General features: G+C 36.9%; 1 protein-coding gene across 1 annotated transcript in view; it reads right to left on the bottom strand.

Annotated features, from left to right (window-relative positions):
* LOC114045961 (signal transducing adapter molecule 2) overlaps positions 1-21,592 on the bottom strand; it is a 46,988-nt gene extending 25,396 nt beyond the window's left edge. The window contains exons 1-5 of the mRNA XM_027866184.1: positions 21,407-21,592; positions 6,662-6,746; positions 2,053-2,128; positions 1,836-1,934; positions 590-736 (exon numbers count right to left, since the gene is read on the bottom strand). Coding sequence (XP_027721985.1) covers positions 590-736; positions 1,836-1,934; positions 2,053-2,128; positions 6,662-6,746; positions 21,407-21,446 — 447 coding nt within the window. The 5' untranslated portion in view covers positions 21,447-21,592. The remainder of the gene's footprint in view (positions 1-589; positions 737-1,835; positions 1,935-2,052; positions 2,129-6,661; positions 6,747-21,406) is intronic.

Genomic DNA, 21,592 nt, shown 5'->3' with positions numbered 1-21,592 from the left:
ACCTCTTGAACTTTCATCTCTTCCTCCAAACTCATTCCTTTTATGCCTGTCTCTGCTTACACTTACATTATCAAGCTCCTCTATCCTCCCCATTTTCCCAGTTTCTTATTGTCCTTACTTCCCTCTTCAGTCTTGACACAGTTCAGTATTCAATTATACACACTGCCCTCCACCACTGACTCTGGTGCCAACCTGCCATTCCTGATATGCCAATGTTTGCACAATTCTTTCACCAAATAAGATCCTTCACAAAATTTTCCTGGGTTACCAGTTTGAAGTGTTCTCATTCTTATTCTCTGTGGCACTAATTCATCATTTACTATATAATGATTTATATTATTAGCTATCTTTTTATGTGACTATACCCTATCTCTCAATTAGAACATAAACTCCATGAAGGCAAAGGCTATCTTATTCTTTGTATCATATGTAGCACTTCGAACATAGCATGCATTCATTAATACTAGTTTAGGGTTTTGTTTTTTTGTTTTAAAAACAAAAACAACATTTTTTCCAATTTCTCTAAACCATTTTTATGCTTTTACATAAGAAAGATTCTACAAATCACTATAGTAAATTTTAGATTTACCAGCAATCCTGCTGAAGGAAAAGTAATTCCTTCTTCTTTCATGGATTTAATAGTTGCAGATATCAGGCTAAACTGTGGATCTTTCTGGAATTCTTCTGACCACTCCACCATTAGAGATTTCAGCTTCTCACATACTTTTGGGTGAGCCTTTTATATGATAGGACAGCAAAGAGAACAAGTTTTGTAGTCTTGCATATGTATACATAAATTACAAATGACAATGAATCATATATGTACTGTGTGAGTGTGTGTGTATGGACCATATATATTGAGCCATTTTAACATGAAACTTGTCTTTTATATTAAACGTGAGAAAGTTTACAGTCTCTCTCAGGCAGCTGACTGATACATCACATCTTTTTGCTAAATATCAAACAACTCAAAAGAAAAGATATGGTATCTTCCAAAATTACATGGATTCTGAAGTTTTATCACAGGAAATATGTATCTTTTATGGTAACCCTCTTAGTAATTATACTTTATATTCATATTCCCAAGAAAAATACTTAAGACATATGCTACTGGGCTGTATTACATTAATTTGAGTGAAAACTTTTGGTGTTTGCCAAAAATGATCATTAAACACTTTCTTTGCACCATTGGAGAGGTTAAGAGAGGTAGGATTAAAACAAGGACTCTCTGATACTTCCAGGTTAGGGCATATGTGCAGGCCATTCTTCATGTCTGGGATACGCTCCCTCTTCAGTTCTACCTGCTGACACCTCTCCTCTTCAAAGTTTTTCCTGACACAGTAGTTAAAAGTGATCTCTCCTTAGGCGAATGCTCCTCAAATTCTGTGTCGAGGCACTTCTTTCACCTCGTCACATTCTATCATATTCATTCATGTATATGTTGCATTTGCTTCATCCTCAAATTATACTGTAAGTTTCTTCAAAGCAGGGACAATAAAGTTTCTTGTCTTTGTAGTCAGTATGTCTGACAGTGTCTTGCACAGAGCAGGTGCTTAATTAATGTCCCCTATACTGAAGTATTAAAACTGTTTTCTTTACTCACTGATAGAAATAAACTGTGAGACAAAGTCTTTGACATAGATATTAAATTTCTCAGGATGACACCTAAATGTTAAAAGGCATCTTGCTGAATCGCCATGGCAAATGGAAATTACACCTCAATAATGTTATGTATCAAACGTGTACAAGTTTCGAGATTTAAATGGTGGAGTTTTTTTGGGGGGGGGAGTCAATGTTACTACAGTATCTTTAAGACTTCTTTGTTCAAAAATTACCTTATTTTTTATCACTCCTCGTACTTCAGTTGCAAAATCACGAGAACATACTTCTAAATGAAATATCTTTCCACAATTTGATACACAGGCTCCAAGAAGCTGTTAAAAAGAAATATAATATTCAAAATATAACTTTAAAATATAAATTTTAATTTCTAAAATTTAAAGAAATGTACTTTTAATATTCATATTAAATAACAAGCTACTTTCAACTTACAGTAAGTGCTTGCAAAGCAACATGAGGAACTTTATGATTTACCCTTTTCATTATGGCTTTCAGACAATCTTTTGCTCTAGGAAAAAATGGAGAAAAAATTTAATTAAGTAAATTCAGTATTTCTGTACAAGCATGTTAATGCATATATGTGCCTATCTTTTCCCCTAATCCAATCAGTGCAAAGTGAATTATGAATTTAGAGCAAGCTTTTAAAACATTTTAGGTAATTACTATCTTACAAATAAAGCATCTTGTATGTTAATTCTTTGTTTAGTCTTTCTTATGGCTGTAATACTGAAAAGAGTTTGGCTATTAACAGAGTATTAATTGTAAGCATAACCCAGGGTACTCATTCCAATGCTGAGAAATAATCATCTCTGACAGAGCCAGACAACAAATTAATCAACAAGCATTTATTAGGTTCCTACTATGTACCAGGCACTACCTTCTTTCAAGGAGTTTACAATCTACTGGGAAACAATATGTACATATAATAGCTAACATTTATATAGCACGTACTCTAAGCACTTTACAATAATTAAATCGTAATAGTTGCATTATTATTAGCTCATTTGAGCCTCACAACAACCTTGGGACAGAAGTGCTATTATGCCCATTTTACAGATGAGGAAATGGAGGCAAAGGTTAAGTGACTTGCCCAGGGTCACACAGGTGGTAAATAGCTAAGACCAGATTTGAATTCAGGTTTTCTTGACCCCAAGCCCAGCATTCCACCCATTGCGCTAGCAATTGGAGGAACAGGGAAACGCTTTGGTAGATGATAGTGTTTGAACTGCTACTTGAAGGATAAGAGGAATTCTATGAAACAGAGACAGCACACTGAAGGTATGAAGGTTGGGAAATATATGGCCCAGGGACAGGAGACAAAGCACCACAGGTGAGGAACAAAAAGAATGCCAGTTTCGTTAAACTACAGAGTAATGGAAAGGGAATAACATATAATGAAGCTGGAAAGACAGGTTGGGGTCAGGTTGCAAAGGGCTCTAAAAGTCAAACTGCAGTTTACTGATTAGGGAATGACCTGGTCTGACTAAGGAAAATCACTGTGGCAGCCATATGGAGATTGGACTAGAATGGAGAGACTGGAATCAGGGAGAGCAATTAGGAGGCCACTGCAATATTCTAGGCAAGAGTTGATAAGCACCTCATGTAAGATGGTGGCTGTATAAGCAAAGAAGGGGTCAGATGTGAGAGATGTTATGAGCAACTGATAGGATGTGTGGGTTAAGAGTGAGAAAATTAAGGCTACACCAGGGTTTCAAAATTGGGAGTCTAGAAGCACAGTGATACTAGAAAAAGAGAAGTTTGGGAGAACAGGAGGTTTAGGAGGAAAAGATAATGAGTTCTGTCTTGGACATGATGCTTTTGTGAAGTCACCAGGACTTACAGTTTGAAATGTCCAATAGGTTACGTAATTAGTGCCATGGAACCTCAGGAAAGAGACTAAGGCTGAATATACAGATGTTAAGTCACCTACATAGAGGTAATAAATTAAACTCATACGAGCCGATGAGTTTACCAAAAGAAATAACAGAGAGAGAAAGCACCCAAGACAGAACCTTGGGGAATACCCATACTTAGGAGGTATAACATGAATCACGAGCAACAAATAAGAAAAAGAAGAAATAAACAATGTCAACAACAACAACAACAACAAAACCTCAAAGAGAGCAGAACGAGGAAGAAATAGATGACTAACAGTGTCACAGGCACTAGAGAAGTCAAGAAGGATGAAGACTGAGAAAAGACCATCAAACGTGGAAATGCTGAGATCACTGGTAACTGGTAAAAGCAGTTTCAGGTGAGTTATGACGTCAGAAGCCAAACTGCAGAAAGCTGACGAACAAGAGGAGAAGCAATGAGGACAAGTAGTTTTTTTTTGGAGTATGGCTGAGAAAGGGAGAGAGACATCAGTCTAGGACAATATCCTAATGGAAGAGATAGTAGGGTCAAATAAAGTTTTTTAAGGATGAGGGAGATGGGTATAGAGAAGAAACCAGCTGACTGAGAAAAGCTGAAGATCACAGAAAGGATTGGAGGATGACTGAGGGGGCAATCTGCTAGAGATGACATGAGGGGAGAAAATGAGATTAATGGTTCAGGGAAGATGGAGAACAGCCATTTCCTTATCAGAGACTAGAGGAGAGGAGAGAGTGAGGGATAATATCAAGAGATTTTGAGATTAATTACAAGGAAGAGGAAATTCAGTGCTAATGGCCTCAATTTTCTTAGTAAAGCAAGAGGCAAGGTCCACGGCTGAGAGAGCAGGGAAGAGGGAGAAATAGGAAGCTTGAGGTGAAAAAAGAAAGTTAAGGAAAGCTACTTTGGGGAGTGAGACGAGGATAAAAAGATTGCCTTGTTGCAGGGAGGGCCCAATTGAAATTAAATAAAAATAACGAATGGCAGACCCAGTCAGAAAAGTTATGTGACTACCTCCAGCTCCATTCAACAACATGTTCATAAAAGTAAAGGGGACAGACAGGGGAGACTAGAAGGAGGAATAATCTAGGGCAGGAGTGGGGAACCTGCAGCCTCAAGGCCACATGTGGCCCTCTAGGTCCTCAAGTGCAGCCCTTTGACTGAATCCAAACTTCACAGAACAAATCCCTTTAATTAAAGGATTTGTTCTGTAAAACTTGGACTCAGTCAAAAGGTGGCACCCAGGGACCTAGAAGGCCACATGTGGCCTCAAAGGCCGCAGGTTCTCCACACCTGATCTAGGCAAAAGGTCTGGCAAGTGATGAGTGGAAAAAGAATACAGCAATGAGGGATTTGAGAGTAGAGGATAGGGGTAATAATCTTAGAAAATATTAAGGAGAAGAGGGACTAGAGGTCATGATGAGGGTAAAGAATAAGATGGGCTCTCACCTGACCAAAATTCAACTTCTGGAAAATGTTAATTGTTCCTAATGTTCCTCAGGTAGAACCCAAAGGGAAGTCTAAGTTCCCTAAAATGATTCAGTTATTTCCCTAGCTAACTGTGTATGGGAAGATCTCCCTGACCATAGTTTTCTTGGTTACTTTGGTGATACGTAAATCTCCCCTCTCAGTACATGGTGAACCTTCTAAATGTAGTTTAGTCTGCAACCTCATTTAGTTTACCTATAGAGTCTGCTTAGCGAGGTTTGTCTCCTTAAAGGACATGTAAGATTATGACTCTGCTTAACTACATTTGTTTGACTTTTAGGACACTGAAGGAAATATACCTATGGTCACAGTGTGCTTATTTCCTAGGGTAAGTTTAAGTGCTCTGACTTACAGTCCCTGAGACTCAAACTGACCCTGCTGACTATGAGATGCTGGGAGAAGTTTGTCACTAGTCAAGCCACTGCCCCTCCTTAAAGGGATTCTATCAGGCTCTAGAAAAGACACATAGTGAGGAGGATGTGAATGAGTCAAGTTATGTTAATGAACTACCTTTAAAATCATAACCCAGCTTTCCACTTCTGTAATTATGTTTTCACTTGCATGAGAATGTTGGAATCCAAGCCCAAAAGAAGAGATTGTGGAGGAAATATTAATCCTTTATTAATATTATCGACCTAATAAGTGGCTAGAAAACTGTCTAAACCCAAAAGCTGACTGCAGAGGTCAGGCTAAACTCAAAGAAGCTCCAGATAGCTGTGAGGAATACTTAGATCCCAGCCAGTGCTTGTTTTGGGGTGGTTCCCGTCTTGTTTTGAGTCCACCCAAAGCTTGTGTTTTGGGTTCCCCAAATGCAAATGACTTACCTGTTGACATAGATCTCAAATTGCCCTTCTCCTGGAGACTACCTACTGGCTACCAGGCAAATGTCCTTAAACCCTTGTCTGAACTCTATATAAAGGAACCTCACAAAGACTTCGGGAGGGAGCCATATCTTCTTTCCAGATCTCTCTCTATCAAATGACCTAATAGATTTCTTTCTAAAACCGAAAGGAAAAAAAAAAAAGAATAAGGAGGGCTGAGGCATAGGGAGAGATGGAATGACAGGAAGTTTTAGTCAGAAAGAACTGTCAGTTTTTGATCAAGGAAGTAGAACACTTGTGGGTAGATGGTGAGATCTAGTCAAAACAGAGAAACATAAGGAATCTAGCATGAAAACATTATCTGGTGGTTGTTTTTTTCCTCCCCGAGAACAGTTGATTTTGAGATGGAAAATTCTGTTTAACAAAAATTTCATCCAAGTAGTAAGTATGATTAGTCAGTGACTGGTCACCAAGACTATATCTAATATTTACTTGCCATCATCCAATTAACCTAGTGGAAGGCTACTAGGAATGCCTAGCATAAGTAGAAATTCCCCAAATCATGAGCTCTACCCTTTGTTAAGATAGTTCCATATTTAGATTATGAATTCCTAAGGTCAGTTTTCAATTGTCTGCAAGTTTCCTCCACCCTTTAAAGGGGGAGCTAAACCTGCAGGTTCAGCTCTTTCCCACTTGCTCTAAGCTTCAAGATACTTTACTTTCATCTCTGCTCCCCCTCACACCTCAGCCCTCAATAGGCTCTCCTTTTCCTTACATTTATTTGTAACAGGTTGTAAGAGACATACTACACACTGGAGGGAAAGGATTCAGACATATCCAACTATGACCAATCAACTTACCCATTAGGAGTACTGCCAACTTTGTCACATATATCCATAATAAGTCCCCAGTCTTCACTGGTGTTATATTCATTTGTTGCCTTTTCTACAAGAAAAGAGAAAGCACTTTACAGAGTACCAAAGTATATATAAAGAAGTAATAGTTTAAAGAAAAGGCCTACTTCTCACCCATTTAAAGACAAAAACCACATGGAGAAATTCCATAATATTGCATAATTTCTATTCATTCTAATTTTAAATTTCAAACCATCATTAGAAGTACAGAAAGTGAAAGAAATACAACTGTTAATCGGAATAAATTGAAGCTATACATATGACACATTATGTAGAATCCTACCAAACACTGAGGGAAGGGGGGCAGAGAAGAAGCCTTAGAAAATAACCAAGGTTCTAAAGCATGAATGGATATAGTATTACTATCACACGGCTTTTACACAATTTCAATGTCAGGAAAAAAATACACTACTTTTTCCTAGTGTTAAAGGGTAACGAATACAAAAATTATCACATCAGTTAATACTAATCTTTGTGTCGATCTCTCTAACATCAGAAAACACATAGCTTTTTTTTTTCAAATAAAGCAAAATGAGGATAATTATAAAATATGGTAGAAGGAAATGAGAAAGAAGTAAATAGTCTATTTGTGAAAAACAAGTAACAATTTATAGCTACCTTTCATCACTAAAAACAAGTCTACTCTAGTGAATATGGAACAAGGAAAATCCCTAAATGTGTTCATCTGATTTAAATACTATCTTTGAAAAGTTTTAAGGGTTCTACAAATACCCCTTACTTTGTCAACGCAGGCCTACACAGCCTGCAGCCAGCTCAGGCTGTTTGCAGCACGCCAAAGGATTTCCTCTACATACTAAGGATATTTTCCTCTACATTTTTTGCTAGCTGCCTGAAATCCTTTGGCCTGCAGCAAGTGGGGGGGGGGTGCCCTACTGAAGGTTGTTGTGCAAGCCAGGCTTAAAGGCTGAAAGGCTGAGCTCAGCTCTTTTGACAATGTCAAAGAATACTATCTCTGAAGCCTGTAGGTAAATAATGTGCTCTGTGTGTACTGAACAATACCATAATTTAATGAATGTCAGCCCAGAAGGTTAGTACAGGTAAGTGGGCATATATTACAGCAAAAGTTCACTATTCATATCTTTGGGGAAAAAATTATAAAGAACATTGGTTTGCACACTATATCTGGCATAAATATTTGACTTTCCACAAATACCAGAATAACAGTTACTTCAAAAAACCCCAAACCAATCCTATAAAATCTGAAGATTTTATAATGGCCTGCCAGAAGGAAACCTCACTTTTTGGTGAGCTGAACAACTGAATGCCCACTTGGGAATATTTTAAACTCAGGAGAAAATATAAATATTACAATTATGAATCCATTCTTTTATAGCATGTCACATTGCCTGGTGATAGGGCCATTCGCCACATGTATCTCCCATCATCTAGTCTCACATGCACAGAGGGATACAGTATTAAGAGAGACCTCCTAGAGACTTAAACTGAATTTCCAAGATTTTGGTAGGTGTAAGTCACAACATTTCATTACACCTTTTTATTATTGAAAAGAGAACCTTGAACGAGCAGTAAGATACTTGAAAAAATTAAAACATTATAAAGAAACACTTTGTCAATATCTATGAGGCGCCAAAAAAGCTCCCTCCAGAGCCCATTATGTTTTAAAATACGGATTTAATAAGAATTTAAGCCCATCTATTAAAACACTGATAAAAATATATTCTATCAACTGTAAAGAAAAACCAATCCTGAGAACAAACAGACCATGTTAGGTATTTTCTATATCCCTCTCTGACTACATTTCAAAATTAATTTTAATAGCCTTTGAGATAAATTATCTAAGTTATAACTCATAATAAAGTTATGGTTCCAAAATAATGTCTCTCTGATGACAAACTCTAGCTTTAGAAACAAAAAAAATCCAAAACCCCACCTCACTAAAACTGCTTAAAAAGCACTATAAATGTAATTGTTCTTAATCTTTGAATATGATGCCACTAATGTTTCAGCATGGCTAAAAAGACTATTGTTTTGGTACGAATTTTTGTAATAATTGATTCAATTACTTGATTTTGTTAATGGTTAAGGTTGTTACTTTTTTTTTTAAATTGTGTAATAGTCTACTAAATAAGGAATTATATTACTCATTCAGAATTTGTGTTACTCAGCCAAGGGTCTGGACTGAACATTACCTTTGTTTAACAAAAAACAAAGAAACAAACAAAAAACTACCAATGGTATTCATTAGCCATATAAATACAATTATAAGAGTTAAAGTTGAGAGTACTTGAGAGTAATCACCCAGTTTACTAAATTACTTTGGAAGTGGCTATACAAACACAACTGATAAATGGTTTAGTGAAAAGAATAGGGATAGACTAGGAATCTAAGACCTGGGGTGCTAATCAGTCCTTTGGCTACAGGAGTGTGGGCAAAATCATTCCACTTCTCTGGACATCAGTTTCCTATCAGAAAAATTAGGGAATTGAAATAGACTATTTCAAAAGTGCCTTTCAGTGCTAAATTTTTGTGACTGTCAAATATTTACAGATTATTCTTATCTAGTCTGGTTCACAGTAAGCACTTGATAAATGTTTCAACTTTATTAATCAAACTGGATCTCCTAAGTTATTTCATGTGTGGATTCAGCCTTTTCCCCAATATGGACTGTTCTCAATCAAGATGGATTTTTAAAAATCAATATTTAGGTTTTTTTAATATCTGAAAATACACACTCCACTGACCTCCTACACTGATACCTCATTGTGGCATAGAGGCTTTGCCAGAAACACAAGCTCCGAAAGAGCCTAGTAAGCTGGAAAGGCTTTGAGTTTGGGCCACTAGCGACAGAACATATGTCCATTATCTGAAGGTTAGCCTATTTAAGTTATGAAAAACTTAACTGGTAACCAAGAGATGACTCTTTTTGGTCACAGGATCTCAAAAACCTGTTAAGATGTTGCAATCTGTGATACTGAATGAAGTACCTACACCAATGAAACCACAGATCTTAAGATATATTTTAATATATACATGTGTATCTCTATAGGGATATACATATATGTTTTTATATTTAATAATAATTTCTGTAAAAAATAATTCATATAGTTTTCATTTACTATGTCTTAAGGCTCAAAGATACAATGATTCAATAATGGAATTCTGAAGTTAGAACTACACAAATTCAATTAGCTGGAGTGCTTAGGGAATGGGGAACTCAATTTAACTGACTTTTTCTAATAAGCTAAGAGTTAAGCCAAAAGAAAAAAAAAAAGAAAAAGAACTATTTGCCACTTCAAATCTTATCCTTTTTAATGCATTAGTAATCTGGTGGCCTCCATAGTTTACTGAACATAATTTATTCTTAGATACCTAAATATCTTACAATGTGCCTCAGTGTCATCATTCTACACAGGAATGCTTAATCAATGTTAAGAATAGTGTAGCAGAAAGAGTGTGTGATTTTGGAATGAAGACCGTGGGTTCTAATACTGGCTCTTCTACTTGCTTGGTATACCACTGACAAATGATAGGTATAATGAGAATGTTGGATGCTATGATCTCTAAGTTTTCCTCTACTTCTAAATCTATGACATTATACTAAATGCATGATTGAATAAATGATACATCACTATAAAATATTATATATGTAGAAAGGTTAAATATTAGCAGGAAATGGGTATAGACATAGCTTTTTCTGACTAAAACTAAAGGTATTGATCCTCAAGAATTTTCTTTTTAAAATAAATTTCTATAGAGCTTATTTTCTGTGTATGTGTATCTTTTTTTTCCCATCAAGACTTGAATCAGTAAAAACCAAACTCAATGAAGGTTCAAATTGGCTAGGTTTCACTTATATAACAGAGTTTCTCAAAAGTCTTGGTGTAGTTTTAAGCTTTAACTGAACTAAGAATTTTTGGGACACCTTGAACATAAAAATAAGAGGCGTGGACAATCTTCTATAAATGTCTAGTGCTAAGTTTGAAAAGAAAATCACATAAAACTTACTCAAGCTAAATAGGAAACTCAAAGAACCAGCTCAGATCTGTAAAGATACATAAAAAAGATGGAATTAAGAGCAAGTAACAGTATGAATACAAAAGTTAAAGTTCTTTTACAATATTAGGTACACTGAAGCCCAGAATAAACTGAGAAATGCAAGAAATATTAAGGACAACAAGAAGGATATTTTTAGTTATGGGAAAGAGGAAGATCAAAAAGAAAGGAACAATGCTGGTAGAGTAGATGGGATAGCAACAGCCAATGATAGAGAAAAGGTTGAGCTGTTCAACTCATATTTGATTTTTTTTCCTCTACCAAGAAGAACAATGATTCTTAGAAATAAGGAACAAAAGTGATTGACAAGGAATTTACATTCAAGTTAATTGAGGAAGGGCAGAACATTTCAACCACAGCCTAACTATTTTCTAGGGACTAATCTTATAATCATACTAATCACACATCTTGCTGATGTGTATATTAAAATGTATCTTGCTGAGCTATAAAACCGTGACATGGTATAAATGAATAGTTTAATTATAATATTCACATTTCCTCCTGAGTTTAAAATACTTCTAAGTGCACGGTTGTTGAGCTCACCAAAGAGTGTGATGTCCTTTCACTGACCATTATAAAGTCTTCAGATTTTGGGTTTGTTTTGTTTTTTTGGGGGGGGAGAATTGGAGGGGAGGGCTGTGATTCCATTGTTTGTAGAGAGTCAAACATTTATACCAGATATCATTTACAACCAGTGTTCTTTCATTTTCTCAATAAACTAAGTATAGTGTGTAATATTTACTATAGTATAATGTTTACTCCAGCATAAACAAGTCATATAAATAAAACTCAGGTCAAATACAACAGACAATGTTTACAAGTTAAAACATATTTTTGTTAATAATTGGTAAACTAAAAAAACAATGTCCTATCTGCCCTAACCATTTTATTAGGTGGGTTTACTTAACTGTTTTCAGGGAGTAAACTTGGGAGACAGTCTGTTTCTGTTGAAAAGCATCTGCTGTGTCAAAGCAAAATATATAAAATAAACATGCACACATGTATACACACACAGAACAAGTCGCCATTCCAATTATTTCCTTTTTTTTTTAAACAGAACATCAAACTGGTAGATCAATAAAATATCACTGATACCAAATATCTAGTTTTCAGCAAGACATCTGACAAAATCTACTGCAGTAGAAAAGATGAAAATTATAAGCTAGATAATAATTGAGATGAGTTTAGAACTAATTAAGTGACCAAACCCAAGGAGTAGTGGTCAATTTGTTCAACATCAACATGTAAGACGGTCTCTACCTTCTCCTACCAACTTCTGTCCTTGGTACTGTGTTGATAAACATTTTCATTAGTAACCTCTATAAACCAGTAAAGCTGGCATACTTATCAAGTTTGCAGAATACAGAAAGCTGGGAGGATGATTAGTAAGTAGATAAAAGAATCAAGATCCAAAAAGTTCCCAATAGAACTAGAAGTAAAGACTGAATCTAATAAAACGAAAGGAATAAAATACTTAATTTTAAGTATAGGACAAGGGACAGGTGGCTGAGACTATAATTTGTGTTAGACCTGAGGATTTTAGTGTACTGCAAACTTATTTATTGTGAGTCAGCAGTTACGTTACAGGTAGTGAGTGACAAAACTGGGATTTGAACCTATGACCTCTGACTCCAAATGTAGTGTTCCTTCTACTAAGTCATGCTGGTTAGATGACATATGGTCTCATTTTTTGTTCTAAAGTCCTATAACCCCATGACATTTCAGACATTCTTTCCATGCCTGAGATTCTATTATTTGGAGAATTGGTAAAATTCATTTCATCAGAGACTAATGAAGTAGTAATCCAGCAACTTCTGCCATAGATACAAAACTAATGATTTCTTCCTTCTGACAAATTTACTTTAAAGTGAGAAATCATCATGGAAGTAAAATCTACGAATATAACAAATAAAAGGGAAAAAACTGAGTTAAGTTACATAATGAAATATTTTAAGATTGTCACACTGACCTGATGGAAAGTCTAATTTTTGTCTAAAAGTTAACGTAATTATAAAAGTTTAAAGATGGAAGATGCAGAGTTTATTTTTAAAAAAAAGTTATTTAGTGATTCAAAGGTTACATCTAGAACACTCAAATTAAATATCTTTATTATATTAAATAGTTTAAACATTTAATGCCTCAACTAACCTGATAAATTAGAAATATTTCATAACACCTACCCACCAGTTATTTCCCCTCTCTCCATCACACAACTAGACACCTGCTTCAATTTCAAGTTAAATTAGTAAGTAAAATTTACAATTGAGTAAGTTTTCTAATGTAGTTTCAAATTTACTAAGGGGAAATAAAAAAAAAAATAAACTACTGTTTGAAAAAGTAAATTGAAATATATCAGCATTTAAATACACAAATCTGAATTGTAAAATTATTAAGGTTCTATTAAAAACAATAAGAATGTCTATTTTTGAAGAAAAAGATTAAATCAAGTCCTCTTATCACTGAAAACTGAAACACAATGGAGTAGCATGGTGCAAAGAAGGACTTAGACTGAAATTCTGGCTCTTCTTGATCTCACATTCCTCTTCTATAAAATAAGAAGGTTGGGGTAGTCTTGGGGTTCTTAACCTTTTTTTGGTATCATGGATCCCCCTTTGGCAGTGTGGTGAAGCTTAATAACCCCTTCTAGGAAGAATGTTTTTATATGCATAAAGTAAAATACATAAGATTATAAAGAAAACCATTATATTAAAATGCAGTTACCGACTCTGTTAAGAAACCCCAAACTAGCTGATCCCTAAGGTCTCTCGAAGGTCTAGATTCATTCTTCTATGACTGATTCTATGGTCCTATTTATTATCACGGAACCTGACCTAATAAGAAAAATGGACAGTCCTCTCCCCCATGTCATAATATTTCATTTTTAAGAAAGAAAGAACTAGGGGCAGATATGTGGCGTAGTGGATAGAGCACTGGTCCTGAAGTCAGGAGGACCTGAGTTCAAATCCAGTCTCAGAACAAACACAACACTAGCTGAGTGACCCTGGGCAAGTCACTTAACCCCAAACTGCCTAAAAAATAAAAATAAAAAAATGAAAGAGCTAGACAGTATAGTATTGATTCTAAAACATGACAGAATCACATATCGCAATAAAAATCTAATTACAGAAAAACCAAACTACAGCAATAGTTAATTTATCTAAAATACACTGAAGAAGGAACAGAGGAAGCAAAAAGGCTCATAAACAATCAAAATAGATTTCACAAAGTTTTTCACTTTATCCTTACCTCTTAGGCCTATTTGCTCTCATTTTTACACATAATACTAATAAGCTTGCAAAATGGAAAGAGTGTACAGGGGGAAGGAGGGAAGAGACTTGGAAGTGAAAGCTGATGGAAGGGAAGAGACAGAAAAGCTTTTTTTTTTAAGATGCAAAAACTCAAAAAAATCAGAGCAGTCTAAGGTCATTATAAATAAACAGTCCTATAAACCTGAACACCAACGTTTGTATACAGTATAACAAATGATATTCATAGAGTAAGGTGTATAATCAAAAAAGGTAAAATGATATTCAGCACATTCTTTGTCATGTCATTTACTGTTGTCATGAGAAGTATCATGGAGTTGTGAACACAAGGCTTACCTCTTAGCTAGGACTACCTGAGTTCAAGTCCTGGCTTTGGCACATGATTTCCCCAGACAGATGAGATTGGAGAATCCTCCCTACCCACCCACCCCAACTAGGAAAAAAAAAGTTTGGAAAGTGCTCACACAGTTAATGTGCAATGCTATACCTTTTTTTTTTTTAAAAGGAATTGTACCCTTAAGAAAGCCTACTCTAAGGAGCTGTAAATTGTTCCAACTATGCTGGACATCAAATTGTAATTACTCAAGAAAAGTGATTAAAATACCACCACACCCTTTGACTCATCAATCCTATTACTGAACATATATGACCAGGGAAGTCAAAGACAGAAATAAAGGTCTAAGAGATAGCAAATATTCATAGCAGCACTCACTGTGGTAGCAAATAACTGGAAATACAGTGGGTGCCTAACGACTGCAGAGTGGCTGAGAAAAACTACAGTAATAGAATAGAATGCAAGGGAGAATTGCTGTGTAATAATAAATTACAGCTATGTGAAATTCAAAAACACATGGAAGGATTTCTCTGAATGGATATAGTGAAATATGCAATAAGCAGAATCAAAAGAACGAGAAAAATGACTACAATAACGTAGAAAAAGAGTACTTAAAAGGAAGCCAGACTCTTAATACCTGAAAAACCAATGGTGGTCTCAATATCACACATACCTCCGTCCTCACTACAGAGGAGGATACGCCAGATGCTGGAATTGTTTTGAGCATTTTTGCATAATTACCTCTCCTATGAGGGTCAATCCAGAGGTAGAGTGGGAAAGATTCCCCTCTTCCAAACTTCCAGAAATGACTGTGACATAAAAACAAGTAAGAACAAGAACAAGGAAAAATGAAATAACCAACATAATAGTGATTAGACTTTCTGGATATGTGCACACACAAATAGCCTCTGCCATGAAGCCATTCAAATGCAGCAAAAAGAGCAAGTAGGTTTTATTTGCTTAGCAAGAGAAGACTAGTGTTGCCCAGCAACAGTGGATGACCATTTCCAAGTGGGCAACATTTTCAAGGGATAATGAAGGCTTCTCTTCTGCCAATAACTACCAACCTTTTCAGGTTAAATATCTATTTTAAAGACAATTTTATTCAATATAATTTAAACACTCTTAATAAGACCACTACTACACAATATAAATTGGATTTTTATAATACTTGTAAGAAAAAAAATAATACAAATGACTGAATCTTTCTCTAAACCAGCTAGAAACAATTAAAATGCAGTTAAGAAAAAAATGTTATCCAGTTCAGTGCTTCTCATCTTGTGGAATATGAGTGAAGTAAATTGTTTCAAACTAAACAATTACTGAAAGTTTTAGATGTAAATAACTCAACTTCTGGAAAAAAATTTTAAACACATAAATTTAAATATTTAAAATTTTAATTCAATCAGCGATAGTAAGAATGGTTCCCAAAAAAGCACATTAGAGACTTTTTTAATCACCTGACTTAGACTTTTCTAGCAAGAACTTTCAATTTTATGTAACAAAGGTACATAAAGTGGTAAGGGGCAAAGGGAGGGGAGCTATTTTATAAAATGTCTTCAATTTTTCATCAGTTTCTAACACCTTCTGCTTTACTGTATCTATAAGGACTGAAAGTGGTACCTATCCTAATGGTCACTTTAACCCTACAATGGATTGCTTCAGGGTAACTGAAACTTAGTAAGGCCTATTTTAATGGGCCTTTCTGTTGTTGGGTATCATGGGCAAAAAGGCCACTGCAATAGTAAAGGAAAAATGAATTATGGATGGAAGTTTTTTCAGAAAAATACTGTAGAAAAAGACTATCCAATTACCGTCCTGAAGTAGGTAGCAACAGCACTCTACATCAATTTACTATAACCTAGAAAATATTGCTAAGTACCCTAAAGAAGATTCTGGAGATTCTAGGTGAACAAGGTGAAACTAGATTCAAAAGGATGCAGAAAAGTGAGGGAATTGTGGCTAATGCCATACTGTCTCAGGGCTATAATAAGAGTTTTTCAATGCAGCAGGCCATTCAATAAATAGTGAATATTTGGAAGCAGGAAAAAGAGAGAAATCCAAATGGTATTACCTAAAAGTGATGTGTATAAACAAACACTAAAACCATATAAGTGAAGGAGGGAACAAAATAAACTAAGTAAGACAAGTGAAGACCTAGAACTGAGAAAAGCCAGAAGAAACCTCTCAGAACGAGGAATGATATAATTCATACATGTAAAATCATTTGATATCGAGGTAAAAGGAGGTTAGGATTAACAGTCACTGAATAATGCAGTCTGCTAGATTATACAATAAAAAACATAATGGTTACCACACATCATATAGAATGTATTTATTTTACTATCTAGGATGTTTATGGGCTTGTTTAGCCATTGTAAGAAAGGAGTCCTGAACCATCATCCAACTAATCCACTGAGGATGGAATCATCTTCTATTCATTGGTAAAACATACTACTTGGTCCCACTCTTGCCTCCCCCAAATCTGACTAAGCTAGAAGAGGCACTTTTCTCTCTGCTGACTATAAACTCTAATGTTAAACAAAAGTTATTTCACATTTTTTAAAAATTTAAGTATTTTTTTACCTATAACGTATAGCAAAACTGAAATATAAGTATTGTCTGTATTCCATTACATTCTAAGTAGATAAAATAAACTAAATTTCTCAAGAGAGCCACTAAGGAATTTGAGGGTATCAGTATGTTGGTTTTTTTAGGGTGTTTGAGGGAAGATTAAGTGTTTAGTTTCTGTGATAAAGAGGAGACATAAAACTATTGTTTTCAGCATACAATAATTATTAATCATCTTGGTATTAGCACTGTTTCAGGCACAAAGAAATTAAACAAGAATCAGATTAAATTAAACAAAAGATCCAGAATATCAACATATTTGTCAACCAAAAATATGAGCAATGGGTCAAAGGTTATACTTACAAATTCTACATCTGGCACCTCCCTCCCCCCTGAAATGCTGTGATCAGGTTTATAAAACCTTCAATTGTTTGGGCACAAAATTTTTAAAGTGCAAACAGAATATGGGCTACATTTTGCAGACAGGAGAAAATATTAATTGACAGCTGGAGACTAAGGTTTAGGACATAAGTAAATATCAAAGGCTTAGCAACAGTAGAAGGTGATGCTTGTACAAGGAATTAAGAAGTTTATTTAGCTGGAGTGAAGGGAGAAAAGGAAAAGAAATGGAAATTGGAGAGTAAAAAGAAACAAAACTCAATGAAAGCAAATGGAGAAAATAAGGTATAGGTATACTGAGAGGGAGAAGAAAGAAAGGAAAAGAGGACTGCTGACAAAGTTATTTTTTAAGTCCAACAAAGTTATTTTTCTTCAAAGGCATACTGAATCCTTAAGCATGGCAGCCTGAAATAGTGAAAATAATAGCTGATATTTTATAGTGCTTTAATGTTTACAAAGTACTTTAACGGCATTACTTGTTTGTAAAATTGGGATATCTTTAGTACTTACTGTTACATGAAAAAATAAGCAGATGTTACAATGAAAGTTGTAACTCACTGGGAAAATTTTCTGAAGGAAGATTTGAAAATAACTTCAAATAAAAAAAAACAGCAGTTTGTATGATGTTAGCCAGTATTAGAGATGGCCATAAAAACAAAAAGGAGAAAATGAGAGATTGTATGTGACTAAACTAAAGAGAAGTGGTTTAAAAAGATATTCTCAAATTACCTAATGGACACTCTAGAAAAAATCTTAAAGCCAGATAATCTCAACTGCTTTGTTGTGCTTATTTGTTTTAAATTAAAATAAAATGGAGTATAAAAATCAGTTAGGTACTAATAAAGATGTTGTGGAAAAGATAACCACAAAAACAAATCTTTTTATGTTTGTAAGCACATCCACAACTTCACGCATTTATATTACTAAATATCTGATAACATTTGCCAGGGACAGAAGATTGCACACAGATTTCTAAGATAACACTGCCTCCTTCCTACTTTAGAAGGATGCCATCCATGAAGAACAGCTTCATATACCCATTTCCATTCCTCGATAACACCAGTTTACATTTATAATTTTAACATTTTCAAACTGCTTCAGAAATGAAATATGCAATATAAATACTTATTTTTCCCCTTTTTTGAAGTAAAGCACCTGACCAGGGGTGGGGAACCTGCAGCCTTCTAGGTCTTTGGGTGAGGCCTTTCAACTGAGTCCAAGTTTTACAGAACAAATCCTTTTATTAAGGGAATACACTTGAGGGCCTTGAGGCCACAGGTTCCCCACCACTAACCTAGGCCTTAGTCTTGTACTTTACCTCATGGATGTCAGCCTCTGATCTGAGAGTGGGGCCATGAACTCCAGACTTCCATTTAAAGAGGGAGCTTGGCTCAGAGAACATCTCATTTCTCACCTGGCTGCACTTTGCAGGGCCTTCTCTGACCTTTTCAACATGCCCCCACAGTTGGGTACTTTCACCTCCTCTTCCTCTGCTTTTGTTTCTTTTTTGTGTGCAGACTTTTTTTTTTGTATTCCCAGCATTTAGCAGAGTGTCTGGCACACAGAAAGCACTTGGTAAATGTTGACTGAAAAACTAACAACCTTTCACTAGACCCCACTTCCTAAAACTAAGCTCTACAGCAATCACCATCTCCCGTTATCTTCATTGCCTCAACTTCTTTAGGGACTTATGAACTCAAACTTCCATCCCCAAAGTTCTACTGAAACAATTCTCTACTAAGTCACCAAGAAACCCTATTGATTGTGTAATATTTCACAACTCTCCCCCCCCCTTTTTTTTTGGTAGACAATAGGGTTAAGAGACTTGCCCAAGGCTGGATTTGAACTCTGGTCCTCCTGACTGCAGGGCTAGTGCTCTATCCACTGAGCCACCTAGTTGCCCCTCCCCCTCCTTAAAATCTGATTCTCCCCTAACTTCCCAGTCTTATAAAATTATTGAACTCGGAGGGGCCTTACAGGCTTTCTAATTTTACTGACAAGGAAAATAAGGCCCAGAGATGTTAAGTGATATGCCCATGGTCACAAAGTTGGGATAGAGGTGAGACTAGAACCTAGCCCCTCTGATAACATCTCATTTGGCTTCGCTTCATAGATTCTAATGACAGCCAAACTACTCATCTCTAATGACAGCCAAACTACCCATCTCTCTCTTTCTGCCCTCTCCTCCCATTTTTCTTGTATTGTAGATTCTCTTCCCCTTGTCTAGAAATCCCTCCTACCACCTTTCCACCTGAAAAATTATTCTCAATCTTTAAGGCCCATCAAAGGTGTCACCATTTCAATGAAGTGATCTCTCTCATATTTCTTAATGTCTCAACCTGCTTCCTCCCATTTACCACATTCTACCCTGCTTCACTCTGTGTACCTATGCCCCTTGAAAGTTCCTTCAGAGCAAGGAATATGTTGCATTTCCACCTTTGTTGTCACTAATGCTGTCACAGTGCTTTGAACATACAATCAGAGATCAGAACTGGAAGAGGCCACCTCCCACTTTACAGATGAAGAAATTGAGGCTCAGAAAGAATAAGTAACTTTCCCAGAGGCCCAAAAAGAATGAGTACTTGCCCAAAGTCACTAAGTAGTAAGTCCCAGATCCAATATTTGAGGTCCTCTGCCTAAATCTGGCATTTATTTCATTACACACATAAGGGCCTTAATACTGCTTGACTTGGATCAAGAGATGTTACAATCTTGGCTTTACCACAAACCATCTGGATGGCACCAGGTGAGTCATTTAACCTCTACACCTTTCTTACTCATTTGCAATATCCTATGTCACAGGATTGTTGTAATTACTGAGAAAACATAACTTGAAAGAACTGAAAAATAAACTGAAAAGCAGTATAAATGTTAAATGACTCTTACAAACTATAAACAATTATCTGGCTTTCGAATAAGAAAATCTTAATTACTGAAACAAGTACATAATTATGAATTTTTACATGGCTCCAACATGCTTTCAGTCACTTTAAGAGATATTCCTCTTACCACAAACTTCACCTTATGTAGTTTTTAATCATCAACTAGCACGTATTAAGCACCTACTGTGTGCCACTGTGCTAAGTGCCAGGGACACAAAGAAAGTAAAACAAAACAGCCTTGCCTTCGGGGGAGGGGGTGGTGTGGGGTGTGGAGGGACAACACGCAAACTACGTACGAAAAAGACAGTACAAGCCACTAATTTTTAGGAGACCAGGAAACGCCTCTTAATGTAGAATGCTAGATTTTATGGGACAGTCTTGATGGAAAGTCAGGGGGCAGAGATCAAAAGAGAATGCCAGTCATCGGGGGATAACCACTGGAAATGCCCTGACTTGGGAGATGAAGTGTCTTGTGTCAAGAGGAATTTTTAGAGGTCCAGAAGTACTTCTTTTTTTTTGGACTGCTCCATGAATCGTTTAAAATACTCCAGCTCCAGTCTCACCTAAGAGCATTCTATTCAAACCCATAATCCTGGGGAGACTAAAGGTCTCAAGACCCGATTAACTAAACCTACTGCTTTAATGCTCCCCTGCGCTATGACAACATTATACTATGCTATTCCGGCGACCAGAGGGAAGCTCTCGCCCCTTCTCGGTACTGAGGCTGAGGCTCTGCCGCCAGCACCCGGCTCAGGGCGGGGGTAAGGGATCGGCGGAGTTTCCACTCCAGCACGGGAAAGCCCTGGGAGAGGCCAGACTGCCCCTGGACTGGCTGGCGAGGGTGGGCGCGGGGGGCAGCCCCTCACACCACGCGGGGAGGGGGTAGGACGGGGCCGACCCCCATCTCTACATTAACCGCTCACTTCGGGATCAGCCGGCAACGGGACACGGAGCCCCGCTGGGGGGTGAGGCGGTGGACAGGGGAAGCCTGGGGAAAGGCGCTCGCTCCGCAGCGCCCCACCCCCGGGGAGGGGAAGGGGAAGCGGGGTGGAAGGGGGACCAGCGCCCAAAGAGGCGCCGCCGACGAATCCTTTCCCCAGACTCCCAGACCCCCTCCCCCCAGCACCGCCGCCGCCCCTTCTCACCCCGGCCCCGTCTCCAGAGGAACAGCCCCTGTAGCCCAGGGCCTGGCCCAGTCACTCACCAACATCCTGCTCAAAGGGATTAGGCGTAAACAAAGGCATCTTGCCGCAACCGGGTCTGCTCCAGGTAGGGCGCGATAAGGGCTGCAGAGGCGGCGGCAGCGACGGCGACAGATCCTGGCCCCTCTACTAAACCCAGAGACCGCCGCTTCCTCGACGGTCCTCCGGCCCAGCCTCAGCACTTCCGC

The sequence above is a fragment of the Vombatus ursinus genome, unplaced genomic scaffold (assembly GCF_900497805.2).
Source record: "Vombatus ursinus unplaced genomic scaffold, bare-nosed wombat genome assembly UNPS02014779.1, whole genome shotgun sequence".
Classification (NCBI taxonomy): Eukaryota; Metazoa; Chordata; class Mammalia; order Diprotodontia; family Vombatidae; genus Vombatus; species Vombatus ursinus.
Note: the sequence above shows the minus strand (reverse complement) of the source record. Positions and strands in the feature narration are given on the sequence as shown.